Raw genomic sequence first — 13,333 nt, forward strand, 5'->3', positions numbered from 1 at the left:
AATTATCCCTGCCATGAATTTACTCTGTAATTCTGGAATGGTCACATATGGGATTCAATTTCATATTCGTGGCTCCTGTGTCTTTGCCTCTCAGTTACATTTTCTATTTGTGGTCATTATATAAAAATCTACTTAAATGGCTCAAACAGCAGATCTGACTCAGCTGCTTTATCTGCATAGAAGAGAATTGAGCCTCAGTAAGGAAGGAGAATTTCTCACACAGAAACTTTACTTAAAGCCTTGTACATGGTCAGCATTATTGATAATGAGAGCAATATACAGCTTAAAGCAAAGATGTATTATTTTTCAGTTCTTAAATTTTAAGTAATGTAAATACTGACGATACCAGTGCCAACAGTGTCACAAGCTGAAAACTCATACACCTTTTAAGTTGGTACAAACAATAGGAAAAACAACTTGATAGTATGTATCAAGAGTCATAAAATTATGTATGTACTTTAGTAATTCTTCTAAAATAGTGATAGATATCCTCAAGAAATACTCTGAAATGTAGAGGAAAGGCTGTATACATAGTAACATGGAACATTATTCATGAAAGATCATCCAGCAAAATTATAGTTAAAATTGCAAAAAAAAAATTTCATTTAAATTAGACTGATTACTTCAACACGCCTGTAAGAAAAAAAAGACAAATATATTTAGAATCCTTAAATGTATTAGAGTACAGTTTTTTGTGTGATAATTTTAAGTGCAAACAGCACTATTAATTGTGTATTTATATGTACATAGGTGCATGCCACAGGCCAAGGAGGCCAGAATGTTTTCTGTCATGATTGTTATCTTTAGGAAGTGGATGGATGGGTTATTTTTAATTTAATTGTATTTCTTTTGTTTTTCAAATACTTCAGCCATAGAGGAGGAGCACATATTTGGGTTGTTAAAATCTATTTTTACTCATTATTTTTCTTTCTCTTTTTAACCAGAAGAATATACATGTGTGTAAGTAACACAGCGATCCGGGACAAGGCAGCATCTCCGTTGTCAGTCCTGAGGGCCTCACCAAGCTGCCGCAGTCAAGTCCCTGCCGTTCCTATGAGACACCCTGGCCAATCATGTTAAAGCTGCTTAAATGCTCGTTGGCACGTTGTATTCCTTTTAGGGTACTTTCCACCCGGTTTTGATTCTTTACATGGATGAGCTGTTGAGAAATTGGGCTAATCAGACGACTGTGCTGGGAGGTGCAGGGGACTGAGGTTAGACTCACTCGATGAAATTTTCTTCGGCAGCCCTTTCACGCTGAGGCTGCGCTCGAGTCCCGGGCGAGAAGGGAGGCAGAGGCACTTGAGATGCGTGAAAGGAATTAGAAGGGATCGGGTCACTCACGAGTCAGAGGGCCTTGTTTTGCCTCTGTGACACAGTGTGGCTCCTCTCTGTCCCACAGCTGGCCTTGAAGGACCCCGTGCACACCGTGTCCCTGCAGCAGTTCATCTACGAGAAGCTCAAGGCCCAGCAGGAGCTGCTGGGAGAGCAAGGCTTCCAGTCCCTCATGGAGACGGTGGACACCGAGATCGTCACCCAGCTGCAGGAGTTTCTGCAGGGCTTCTGAGCGTGAGCCGTGGCTGAGGAGGCCAGCCTGCCGCCTTGTGTGCAAGCCTGCTGGGGCGATGGAGAAATCCCTTGTGTAAGAAGCAAAGAGACGCGAAGACCACGCCTTTTTTTACTACAAAAATTCAGCGAATAGATGTAAATGCTACATAACTAAAATCACAAACCTATTCCTCAAAAGAATTTAATTTTATATTTATGAGGGGCCCTGTGTTTACTAGAGATAGATTTGACAACAATAGCTGCTTAGTTTCCTGTTAAGAGAAGAAAGTGTTTATTACCTTTTAATCATGTGCTCTTAACATTTGAGAAGAAGAAGGTTTAATGTCTGAGATATTTTACTGCAACCAAGATTAGTTAAATTTGGCTGCCTTATCCCCTTTCTAAGCTAATGAGACTACAAGTTTGAAAAGTGACAACACTGTTCAGGTGATGCAATTAAAGAAATGTGTGCACCAGGCAGAAATATACAAGTAGCGACAGATATACATTACTGAGATGGTCTTGCCAGGGGAGTTGCTTTCAACTGAATAGAAGATATGTTTTATCAGACAGATGCTTTTATTTTCATTCTAGTAATTTGATATGGGAATTAGTAAAGATTTTTTTTTCCTTGTGTTATTTTCACTAATTACATTTAGTCTTTAAATGCACGTTGTAAGGCCCACAGAAGTGACCCCGTGGCACTGCAGTGCCAGGTGGGAGACATCTGGTCATGGTTTGGTCCTAGTTCCTTTGTTACTCCTGGAGGCCAGGAGCCCTGCGAACCCTGAGAGGACCTAACAACCCACAGACCCCCCTCTGCTGTGACAGGCTGTTCAACACTCACCCACCTTGGGCTCCTCAGTGCAGGGGTGCCCATGGGGGGCCTAGCAGCAGTCCCCCAGGGTACCAGCACTGATGTGACGAGTCTTCCTTCCTTATTCCTCCTACGCGCAGTACCAAAAATGGGGAAAAAGGAGAAAAAAAAAGCCTTACTTTGTTCTACTTGCCATTGACTGTAAAGAACCTTTGAAGCATTTTAAAGAAAATATTCAAAAGCAAGGTTGGAGAATGTCTGATCTTTCTATAGAAAGTTGGGTATACTATGTAACTGCAGGAAACCCACTGCCCCTTTGTAAGTCATGGAGCCCAAAATGTATGAAAATATTTGATGTTTTCAGCTAAAGAAAGAAAAATATGGTCCAAATTAAATTTTCCAAAGATACCTCACCTTTGACTTGCCTGATTATTTTTCTTGCCTCACAAAAAATGAGTTCATAGGAATGGCCCAGTGAATTTTGAAGACAGGTCTTCTTTCATAGTCTGGTGCTGACTCTCTCTTAGTAGGCGGCAGTCCTTCATGTAGCAAATCCTAGTTACCGTTTCAGTTTCTCTTTTCATTTCATGACCAGAACTTCTTTAATATGATGTTTCTTTTCTTTTTTAATTTTATTTTATATTGGAGTGAAGTTGGTTAGCAGTGTTCTGTTAGTTTCCAGTGTACAGCAAAGTGGTTCAGTTACACATGTGCAACCTTTATCAAATTCTTTTCCTATTTAGGTTATTACAGAGTATTGAGCAGAGTTCCCTGTGCTAATACAGGAGGTCCTTTTTGGTTGTCTGTTTCAAATATATAGCAGTGTGTTAGTCCTAAACTCCCGAGTCTTCCCGCCAACCCACCCTTCCTCCCTGGTAACCATAAGTCTGAGTCTGTTTCTGTTTTGTAAGTAAGTTCATTTGTATCATTTTTTAAAGATGTAAACAATATCATGTGATATTTGTCTTTCTGTCTGACTTACTTCACTAGTATGATAGTCTCCAGGTTCATCCGTATTGCTGCAGAAGGCATTATTTCACTCTTTTTAATGTCCGAGTACATACACAACCCCAGTCCTGTGGCTTTCCTGCCATCAAACCCTACTGGCCTTCAAAGTCAGACTCTCTGGGGTATCCTCCTCCCATTTCCAGGCTCCTAGGCTTGGAAGCCTGATGTGGAGCTCAGAACTTTCTTTGTCTTTGGATGTAGGGTTATCTTTTTTGGTGGATTCCAACTTTTTTTTTTATGTGGTTGTTCAGCAGTTAGTTGTACTTTTGGTGTTTCTGTAAGATAGGGTGAGCCCATGTCCTTCTATTCTGCCATCTTGCCTCCTCCCTCCTGTGATATTTCTTTATCAATACTACTCAGTCTGCAGAATTGGCCTAAGAAGAATAATTTCTCTTGTTGATTTAATTATTTTCATTTGAGGCACTATTCCCATTAATTTCAGAAATGCACATACATACTCCCATTTTTCACTTACAGTAAAATACTCATCTTTCCAGTTCCTGACAGATTTCATTACAGTGTTACGGCAAATGTTACTGAAATAGCCACCTTGCAAAAAAAAGGTAAAAAATACCTCGGGGAAAGAGTTTGGTTCACTTTTTAAAACTCAATGTTTAAAATAAGCTCAGAAAAAAAGAAAAATTCTTGAATCTTTAACTGCTCAATTAAGAGTTAAAATGTAATTATTGATTTACAGAATTCTCTTCATTAATGCAGCTTCATATCAAATGTTTTAAGTTTTGGACAGACAACTCAGCCAGGCCTCAGGTTGAACTGCTCTTCCTAATATAAGGTAATGATCATTTCTATTCCATAAACGTACTCCTTTTCTATTTATTTTTTATCCAGAGGCTTCTCCCAGCCCTCTGACAAAGGCCTATGTGGCCAACAGTAAACATTTTTAGAGTTTTTATTATACCTGGCTCCTGCTTCCTCTTTCTCCTACCAGTCATGTTGGAGAAGCCATATCATTAGATGTTAAAATATTCATGTTTTCAGATTCCCTTGAAAGATCTTCACCTTAGATCTTTATTTTCCTGTTTCCTTTATTCAACTACTGTTTGTTGAGATCTTGTTTTATAACATACTTCTATGCTAAATTCTGGGTTTAGAACAGGCTACTTACCTCATGAAGTTTTACAGTCCAGTGGGAACACACACGTGCCAATATAATATGTGAAAATCATGGTTCTAATGGAAATGTGTGTTCAGGAGCAGTGGGCATGTGTAGAGGAAGGAGGTCTTTCACAAAAGAGAATGATGTTGGCACTTTATTATTTGATATCCCTTAAAAAATTGTTCTCAAATAGCATTGTACCATAAGGTTATTTAAAAGTAAATGGCTGTGTACTGGAATTGGGCTTCTCTCTGATTCCAGACTTAGAGCTATTTGATGTATAAAATAAGTCATCAGTGAGATTTTGGAAATGTTAGAATTCTGTAGCCTCACAACTAATTCCTATTTCAGTGAATTAAAACATAAGGCTCACCTTGTTAGGGTAATAGTCTTCTGTTCTGTTTCTTCATATCTTATAAATACCAAATGAGTAGAAATTTAAAAGTTGTTAGAGAGCTGATGAAGGGAAGACAAGAGATGCAGGTCACAAAAAATACTATTTTCTTCCTCCATCTTTAGGAAGAAAAAAAAAGTTAACCTACAGAAGCCTGGAATGCATAGTGTAGCAAACATCAGTAAACCCTTCATCTGAATTCATCAAATTGTTCCATTTTGACACATCTACTCTCTCCATACATATACACATACACAAATGGAGAGTATATATGCTTTTGCTAAATCATTTGTAAGTTAGATACTTCAGCCTCAGTTACCTCTAAGACTGGTATTTCTCTACACATCCACTGATATTCCTAAGGAAATTAATCCAGTAATATCAAATAGTTCGTATTTCAGTTTTCACAAATGCCCACAAAGGTATCTTTTATATCATGCTTGTTTTATGATCTGAACATTTATGCAGTGCTTTTGGTGCTTTTGTTTTAAAGTGTACAATAGTCCTTTTTTTCATATCATTGGCTCTTTTGAAGAGTCTAAGACAGCTGTTTTGTAGAATCTCCATCTGTCTGCAGGGTTCTAATTGTTTCCTGGTAATTGGATTCAGGGTAGCATTTTTGGCAGCGACACTCCCTCCGCCGTGTCCTTGCCGAGGTGTCCATCAGGCGTTGCAGTGTCAGACTGTGTCTGTTGCCGCTTCTGCAGTGGATAAGGTGGTCCTCACCAGGCCTCTCCATAGTGTTTCAAAGACCTTCCAGCACTAGAAATTTCCAGTGGTGCTTTTGGTTTTTGTGTTTGTTTTTGTTTTTTTTTTTTTCACCTTAAAACTCTTAACCTCCACTAGCCTATCTTTTCATTTACAGCAAATTCTGCAGTTTTATCTTAACCTGGATGAGTCAATGACTAAGCTATGGAAAAGGTATATTGAACCTGGTGTACGTTTCATCAACCTTCCCAAGTGTCGTAAGCTCCCTTTTTGTTACGGGCACACATCAGCTAAGTGTCATCTCTTTCTCTTTCCTTCTCTCTTTCTCCCCTACCCTCTTGTGTTTTTAAGAAATATGTAGATCTTTGTGAACACCTATGTAACCTTAATTCACTTTGCCACCTAAAAATGAAGAAATGAAGGTAAGCACTGCCTTTTCTTGTTTTTGGATGTATAAAAAGTTGGCAAATATGCAACAGTATGCTTTTTTCAACACTTCACAAATACTTTATCATCGTATTTGGTCTGAGCTTAAAAGGCAGAAACATGCCACGCTTTAGAGCATTTTCTTTTAGTGTGGCTTAGGATGAAAAGCAGTACTTTATCAGCTGACGAAATGGGAAGAGAAAAAATAATTATTGCTTATATGTGAAGCTCTGATCTTGGTATCTCCATAGAACCATGACACCTGAAACAGCAGTTCAAAGTTAACATTTTCCTCTTAAGAAGAAACTGCATTCTGTCCTCAACACATCCAGGTTAGTATAAAGAACCTGATGTGCCATGACAACCCTATGCAACTGTCTGAAGCTGAGCTTTTGAGCCATTGAGGCAAATACTCTGGGAAAGGGCTTTGCAGTTGGTCTGAATTTCCCCGATTTTACTTCTGTGCAGTTGAACTCCTGGCCTAGGGGACTTCTTTTGGTCTGAAGCACTTGGATAAAATTCAGAACTGAGAGTCATTGACTATATTTTCTCTAGGATCCTTTCTTACTGAAACAAGTAGAGAGTTTCCAATTAGCCAAAGATCTTTAACAAGCACGATTTTCTCCTTGTTCCAATTAATGCCTGCATCCAGCTCGTCTAGGCCTGTTGGAATTTATTTAGCCAAGTGTGCTTTGAAGAACTGTCTAATCCAAGAAGGAATGGATCGATGTCTAGTCATCTAGCCCCTTTTCCCTTCAAAGTGAAACATTGATTTTCATGCCACTTTAATTTCCCAGTAGGGCAAAAATAGAATGCAAGTAACTGTTAGAACAGGTAGGAGTCTAGTGAGGCTTAAAGCACTTGTATCTGTCTGCCACTCAGCACATGGTTTTAAATCTGGAAATTAGCCTTATGACTGGAAGTCTGCTTGTTGGGGGTTTTTATTGCAAGGGGTTAAAACAGGCACACATTCTCGTATGTTCTTGCCTGGAGAATCCCACGGACAAAGGAACCTGATGGGCTACAGTCCAAAGGGTGGCAAAGAGTCGGACTGGGCAACACAGAGCAGGGAGGTCTGGAGATAAACTGTGAGCAGACCTGCAAGTGAGCTTTTTTTCCCCCATAGCTCTGCCCTGAAGCAAGATCAGTATCTCATTTCTGAAGAGGCAGATGTCTACACAGAGCTATTTGGGCTAGCCTCAAAGGGGCTTCCCCCCACCGCCCCCCCCCCCCCACTTTCTTTTCTAATGAATGTTGCAGCTTAAGTGACTTCCTAGTAGCTCAGCTGGTAAAGAATCCACCTGCAATGCAGGAGACCCTGGTTCAATTCCTGGATTGGGAAGATCCACTGGAGAAGGAAGAGGCTGCCCACTTCAGTATTCTTCCTTAGTGGCTCAGCTGGTAAAGAATCCACCAACAATGGGGGAGACCTGGGTTCAATCCCTGCGTTGGGAAGATCCCTTGGAGGAGGGAAAGGCTACCCACTCACATATTCTGGCCTGGAGAATTCCGTGGACTGTATAGTCCATGGAGTCGCAAAGAGTCGAACACAACTTAAGCAGTAGTCTAGAAGATCAAAACTTGTTGATTGTCAGGGAAGTTGTAGTTCATAACTATGTAAACGGAGCTCGGAAGTGTATCAATAGCCAACCAGCCAGCAAAGGAAAGTCTATTGACAGTTCTGGAGGTAATCACAAACTAATCATGAGTTCTATTAGCCGAGGAAAGCAGCTCAGTTTTGTTTTTGGATTGCAGTGCACATGTCTTGTGCTGTCTCTGGCAGTGAAATCAATGCTATGAGATGACCTTTCCTTCAGCCTGATGCATTCTTTACTCACAGTGCGTTGAGATGTGCTGAACCGTGTGAGCAAATCCAGTATTTTATTAAACTTACTAGATAAGTCTGCTTTGGCAGCTAATACCATGGAAGTATGGAAATCCCAACTTACTGCAGTAATTCATAAGGGAATTGATTATTTTTATACCTTTCAAAGGGCTCCTCGTAGATATATGTAATGGAAGAAGGGAGGTGTTTTATTTTTTTTGTTTGTTTGCTTTATTTTAATGTTTTTAGTTAAAGAATTTCAGAGCAGGATGGGAATCAGAGAAAGGGGAATCTGTTCTGGGGATCTATCCTAACCTTACCATTTCACAGGTGAGGAAATGCGCCCGGAAAGGTGGGGTCCACAGCCTTGGGTTTCTAGCATCTCTTCCAATTTCAATTATATTTCTTTTTAAAATATGTTAATGGTGGGACTTCCTTGGCGGTCTAGTGGTTAAGACTCCACACTTCAGTGCAGGAGGCATGAGTTCCATCCCTTGGTGGGTGACTAAGATCCTTCATGCCTCGTGGCAGAAATTTAAAAGAAAAAAACAAAAAAAAAATTTTAATTAAAAAATAGTAGTAAAAATAAAATGTTAACTGTTGCCTAGGTTTACAACTTGCGTTTTTACTGACCCAGGTCCACCTTCAAATAACACTACTCATGTGTAGTGCAGGCGCCTGGTAGCAACGTGCCCAGCTCACTTTCCCGCCCTTGTGACGTTGCTGTCACTCTTCACTCATCTGCTCAGTACATTGTTACTTTCAACAGTTACTTTTCAGATCAATTAAGAATTAAAAAAAAAAAACACACACAAAAGTTTAACTTTACCTTCATTTATTTCTTCTCCAGTAATCATCCTTTATTTATATGGATCTAAATTTCTGACATAAAATTTTCCTAACCATCGCAACTTAACTCTAACCCTCTTAACATTTCTTTGCAGGGCAGGCCTATTGAGGATGAACTGTCTCAGCTTTTCCTTGCTTGAGAAAGTCTTTATTCTTCACTTGTGGAGGATACTTTTGCTGAAAGTGGGATTCTAGGCTAGTATTTCTTCTTGCTTTCACAGGTTTTGAAAAACAGTCCCCTGTTGTTCTTATCCATGATCTTCTATAGGTAAAATGGTGTTCCCCTCCTCCTCTGACTTTTGATTTTTCTCTGTGGCTTTGCTCTTCTGATGATTAAATATGATATGCCTAGTTGTCAGTTTTGGGTTTATTTTTATTAGTATTTTTGGCTTCTGGCATTCACTTTTGATTCTTTCTTAGAATTTCAACCTCTCTGCTTGTAATATTCGTATGTTCATGCATGTTATCTTTTTCATTAGAGCCCTTGACATACTAATGGTAGCTATTTTAAATGCCCTGAGAATTCTGACATCTATATTATATACAAGAGACTTCCCTGGCAGGCCAGTGGTTAAGACTACACCCTTGAGGGTCCATTGTCTCTCGTGAACTGTTCTCTGTCACTTGAAAAGGAAGGAGAAGAACTAGCCCGGATGATCTGCAAATAGTGTAGAGCACCAGGATGTGATTAGTGTTATCAGCAGTTGCAGGTTAAAAAGCTGCATGGATGCCTTTGAAGGTATTTTCTCAACACCCAGATGTGAGTTTGTGATAAACATCCCCAGAGGAGACGCAGAGCAGGAGGAAGAAGAGGAGGAAATGGCAGCTTCTCAGTGAAAACCAGCTCTTCAGGTTGCATCTCCCTGATGTCCCAGAGCCTTTTCTCCATTGTCTGTATCCCGGTTATAGAGCATGATGAATTCTCAGCATGAAATAGTGACTTTCAATGTTGAATACATTCACTTTGTGAGAGATGAACACGGGGAGGCACTGGGTCTTGGAAAGAAAAAGTGATGGATATGCCTATCACAGTTAATGAGGAAACGCCATATCTTCTTAGTCACTCTTTGCTTTGAAAAATGAACACTCTCAGCTAAAACAGATGCACAATTTGAGAGATGTGAATTAAGTTTTATTTGGGGCAAAATGAGGACAGCCGCCCAGGATACAGCACCTCAGATAGCTCTGAGAGACTGCTCCAAAGGGACAGTGGGGGGAGATTCCCTGAAGCAGGGAATAGCTACCCACTCCAGTATTCATGCCTTGAGGATCCCATGGACAGAGAAGCCTGGCAGGCTGCAGGCCCTGGGGTTGCAAAGAGGACGGCTGACGTTCCAGGGTGTGGCCATAGACTTCACTCAAGAGGAGCGGGAATGCCTGGACCTCGGTCAGCGGGAATTGTATAGGGACGCAATGTTAGCGAACTACAGGAACCTGGCCTCCTTGGCAGGTCTTGTGGTCTCTAAGCCAGACCTGATCACTTTTCTGGAGCAAATGAAGAATCCCTGGGGTGTAAGGAGACTGGAGATGCCAGCCATATACACAGCTGTGTCTTCTCACAAAACCCGTGCTTTGATGTCAAAGAATCCAAGGTTCGAAAATTTAATCCAAAAGGCAAACCTCAGAACATATGAAAGAACTCACCTTGGAAATGAACATTTAATGAAAGACCAGGAATATACGGGGGTCTGTGAAAGACCTAGAAGATGTTTATACAGACATAAAGGAACTTGAGACAGTTTTACATAATGCGGACATTACTGCCAAAAGAAATGAGCAATGTGAGTCAAATTGGGGAAAACACCCGTTTCAGTTATCAACATCTGCAGAGAAGTGTATCTTTTCAAGTAAAGGCTTAAATCATTTTTTGAAACATACACATTCTCTGAAGGGGAATGTGGAAAATCTGGAAAGTCATCCAGTCTCTACTGCAAATACTCATTCAAACAACTCTGAACACAGGCTTCAATTACACATACATTCAAGCACATCTGAAAACCAGAAATTTAAAAATGATGGGGAAAACTCACAATATAATCAATTTGAGGGATCTGTGAACAAGGGGTCATTATTCTTCCACCAACAGACAGTTTCTTTCTGTTCCAAAATGTGTAATGTTGATAATAATGGAAAAGAGTTAATCCCACCACCATTGTTCAATACACATCATGATATGGTTAATATGGAACAACTTCTCACATGTAATAACACGAGTCAGGCCTTAAGTAAGAGCTCTACCCCCAATAATTACAATAATATTTACGATGGAGTGAGAAGCTATTCATGCAATGAAACTGGGTCTAAAACTAAACAAGACTCTAACCCTATGAAACATCAGGGACCTCAATCTTCAGACAAGGATTCTAAAAATAGTACATGTAGGAATATCTTTGATCAAATATCAGGTCTTCCACTAAAGAAGAGTACATATACAGGAGAGAAGACTTATAATTGTGAATATAGTGATATTTCTAATCAGTCTTCAAATCTTACTCAACAGCAGAATATTCAGGATCCGCAGAAAAGTTACAAGTGTAAGAAATGTGAGAAAGCCTTTACTAACTCATCCAGTCTAAGTAGACACAGGAAAATTCATTCAGGATGGAAACCTCTCAAAGGTACAGAGTGTGGCAATGCCTCTAATCAGAATTCAAAGCTTAGTCAAGATCGGCAAATCCACACTGGTAAGAAACCTTATGAATGTAAGAATGTTGAAAAGCATTTATGTCTTGCTCAAATCTTAGTCAACATCAGCGAATTCATACGGGGGAGAAGCATTATAAATGTACAAAGTGTGGCAAAGCCTTTAATCAGAACTCAAAGCTTATTCAACATCAGCGAATTCATACAGAGCAGAAACCTTACAAAGGTAAGGAAAGTGGCAAAGCCATTTTTAGGTGTTCACATTTAAGTCGGCATCAGCAAGTTCATGCTAGGGAGAAACCAAACAAATGTAAATAATGTGGCAAAGTGTTTCCTTGTAGCTCATGTCTTACTCAACATCAGATAATTCATATGCAGCAGAAATCACACAAATGTATGAAGTGTGGCAAAGCCTTTAATCAGAAGTCAAATCTTACTCAACACCAGAGAATTCATACTGGAGAGAAGCCTTATAAATGTAAGGATTGTGGCAAAGCATTTAGACAGCACTCATGTCTTACTAAACATCAAGTAATCCATACTGGAGAGAAATCTTATAAATGTAAAGAATGCAGAAAAGCCTTTAGTCACTACTCAACTCTTACTAAACACCAGCAAATTCATACTGGAGAGAAGCCTTATAAATGTAAGGATTGTGGCAAAGACTTTAAGCAGCCGCTCAGGTCTTACTCACCATCAGAGAATTCATACTGGAGAGAAACCTTATAAATGTAAAGAATGTGGAAAAGCTTTCAGTCAAAACGCAACTCTTACTAAACACCAGCGAATTCATACTGGAGAGAAGCCTTATAAATGTAAGGATTGTGGCAAAGACTTTAGCCAGCACTCAGGTCTTACTTACCATCAGATAATTCATACTGGAGAGAAACCTTATAAATGTAAAGAATGTGGAAAAGCCTTTGGTCACCACTCAAGTCTTATTCAACACCAGCGAATTCATACTGGAGAGAAACCTTACAAATGTAAAGAATGTGGAAAAGCCTTTATCAAGAACTCACATCTTACTCAAACATCAGAGAATTCATACTGGAGGAAAAACCTTATAAATGTAAGGAAAGTGGCAAAGGCTTTAATCATAGCTCTCACCTTACTAAACATCAGAAAGCACATACTGGAGAGAAACTCTAGTAATAAAGTAAGTGATGGAAGAGGTTTGTCCTAAACATACACTTCAGAAAATACAGGACCACTTATTTAAGAAAGATAAGAAATGACATAAAACAATGTAGAAAAGTATTTAATGAAAATTAAATAAATACCAGAAATTGCACACTAGAAAAAGTGAAAGTTACTCAGTCGTGTCCAACTCTTTGTAACCCCATGGACTGTGTCCATGGAATTCTCCAGGCCATAATACTGGAGTGGGAGGCAGATTCTTTACCAACTGAGCTTTCAGGGAAGCCCGCACACTAGAAAGCATTTCATCAATCCTGTTTTTTGAAGTTCCTCTTCAGGAGAAGTATTGTAGATAGTAATCCATAATTAAAACAGATAGAAAATTGATATGTTAGTATGGATCACAAGATGAAGGGTTGGTATTTAGAAATGTACAATTATTAGCAATGTATCTTTGTTTATATTGACATGATTTGTGATTATTTGAAAACCAAGATATGTTATTCAACACTCAAATTACTCCATGGTGCTATGCTTCATTTTTAGTGTGTATGCAAAGTTATGTTTTTGATGATTGCTACTCAAAGATGAGACAAGGCCTTCTATTCTAGAGATAAATCCTTTATATTTATTCTCCATTAGGAGATTAAGGACACAGTGATGTAGCATGTACACTGAACATTTAAATGAAGATGTTAGTCATTCATGTCAAACATCCCTATAGGTCACCATGAAGTAAGTGTTCAGGGAGTAATTCCACATATTAAAGTAAGATGCACATTTTCAATAGTTATGTCACTTGCATTTTAAGGAAAATACAATGACAGTTCACTGAACTCTTGATGTATCATTATAATATCA

General features: G+C 39.3%; 1 protein-coding gene and 1 pseudogene across 1 annotated transcript in view; both read left to right on the top strand.

Moving 5' to 3' along the window:
• IPO11 (importin 11) overlaps positions 1-2,773 on the top strand; it is a 196,246-nt gene extending 193,473 nt beyond the window's left edge. The window contains exon 30 of the mRNA XM_020879101.2: positions 1,403-2,773. Coding sequence (XP_020734760.1) covers positions 1,403-1,567 — 165 coding nt within the window. The 3' untranslated portion in view covers positions 1,568-2,773. The remainder of the gene's footprint in view (positions 1-1,402) is intronic.
• Positions 2,774-9,472: 6,699 nt separating this feature from the next.
• On the top strand, positions 9,473-12,484 carry LOC110150907 (zinc finger protein 85-like; annotated as a pseudogene).
• The last annotated feature ends 849 nt before the right edge of the window (positions 12,485-13,333 follow it).

This window comes from Odocoileus virginianus, chromosome 14 (assembly GCF_023699985.2).
Source record: "Odocoileus virginianus isolate 20LAN1187 ecotype Illinois chromosome 14, Ovbor_1.2, whole genome shotgun sequence".
Lineage (NCBI taxonomy): Eukaryota > Metazoa > Chordata > Mammalia > Artiodactyla > Cervidae > Odocoileus > Odocoileus virginianus.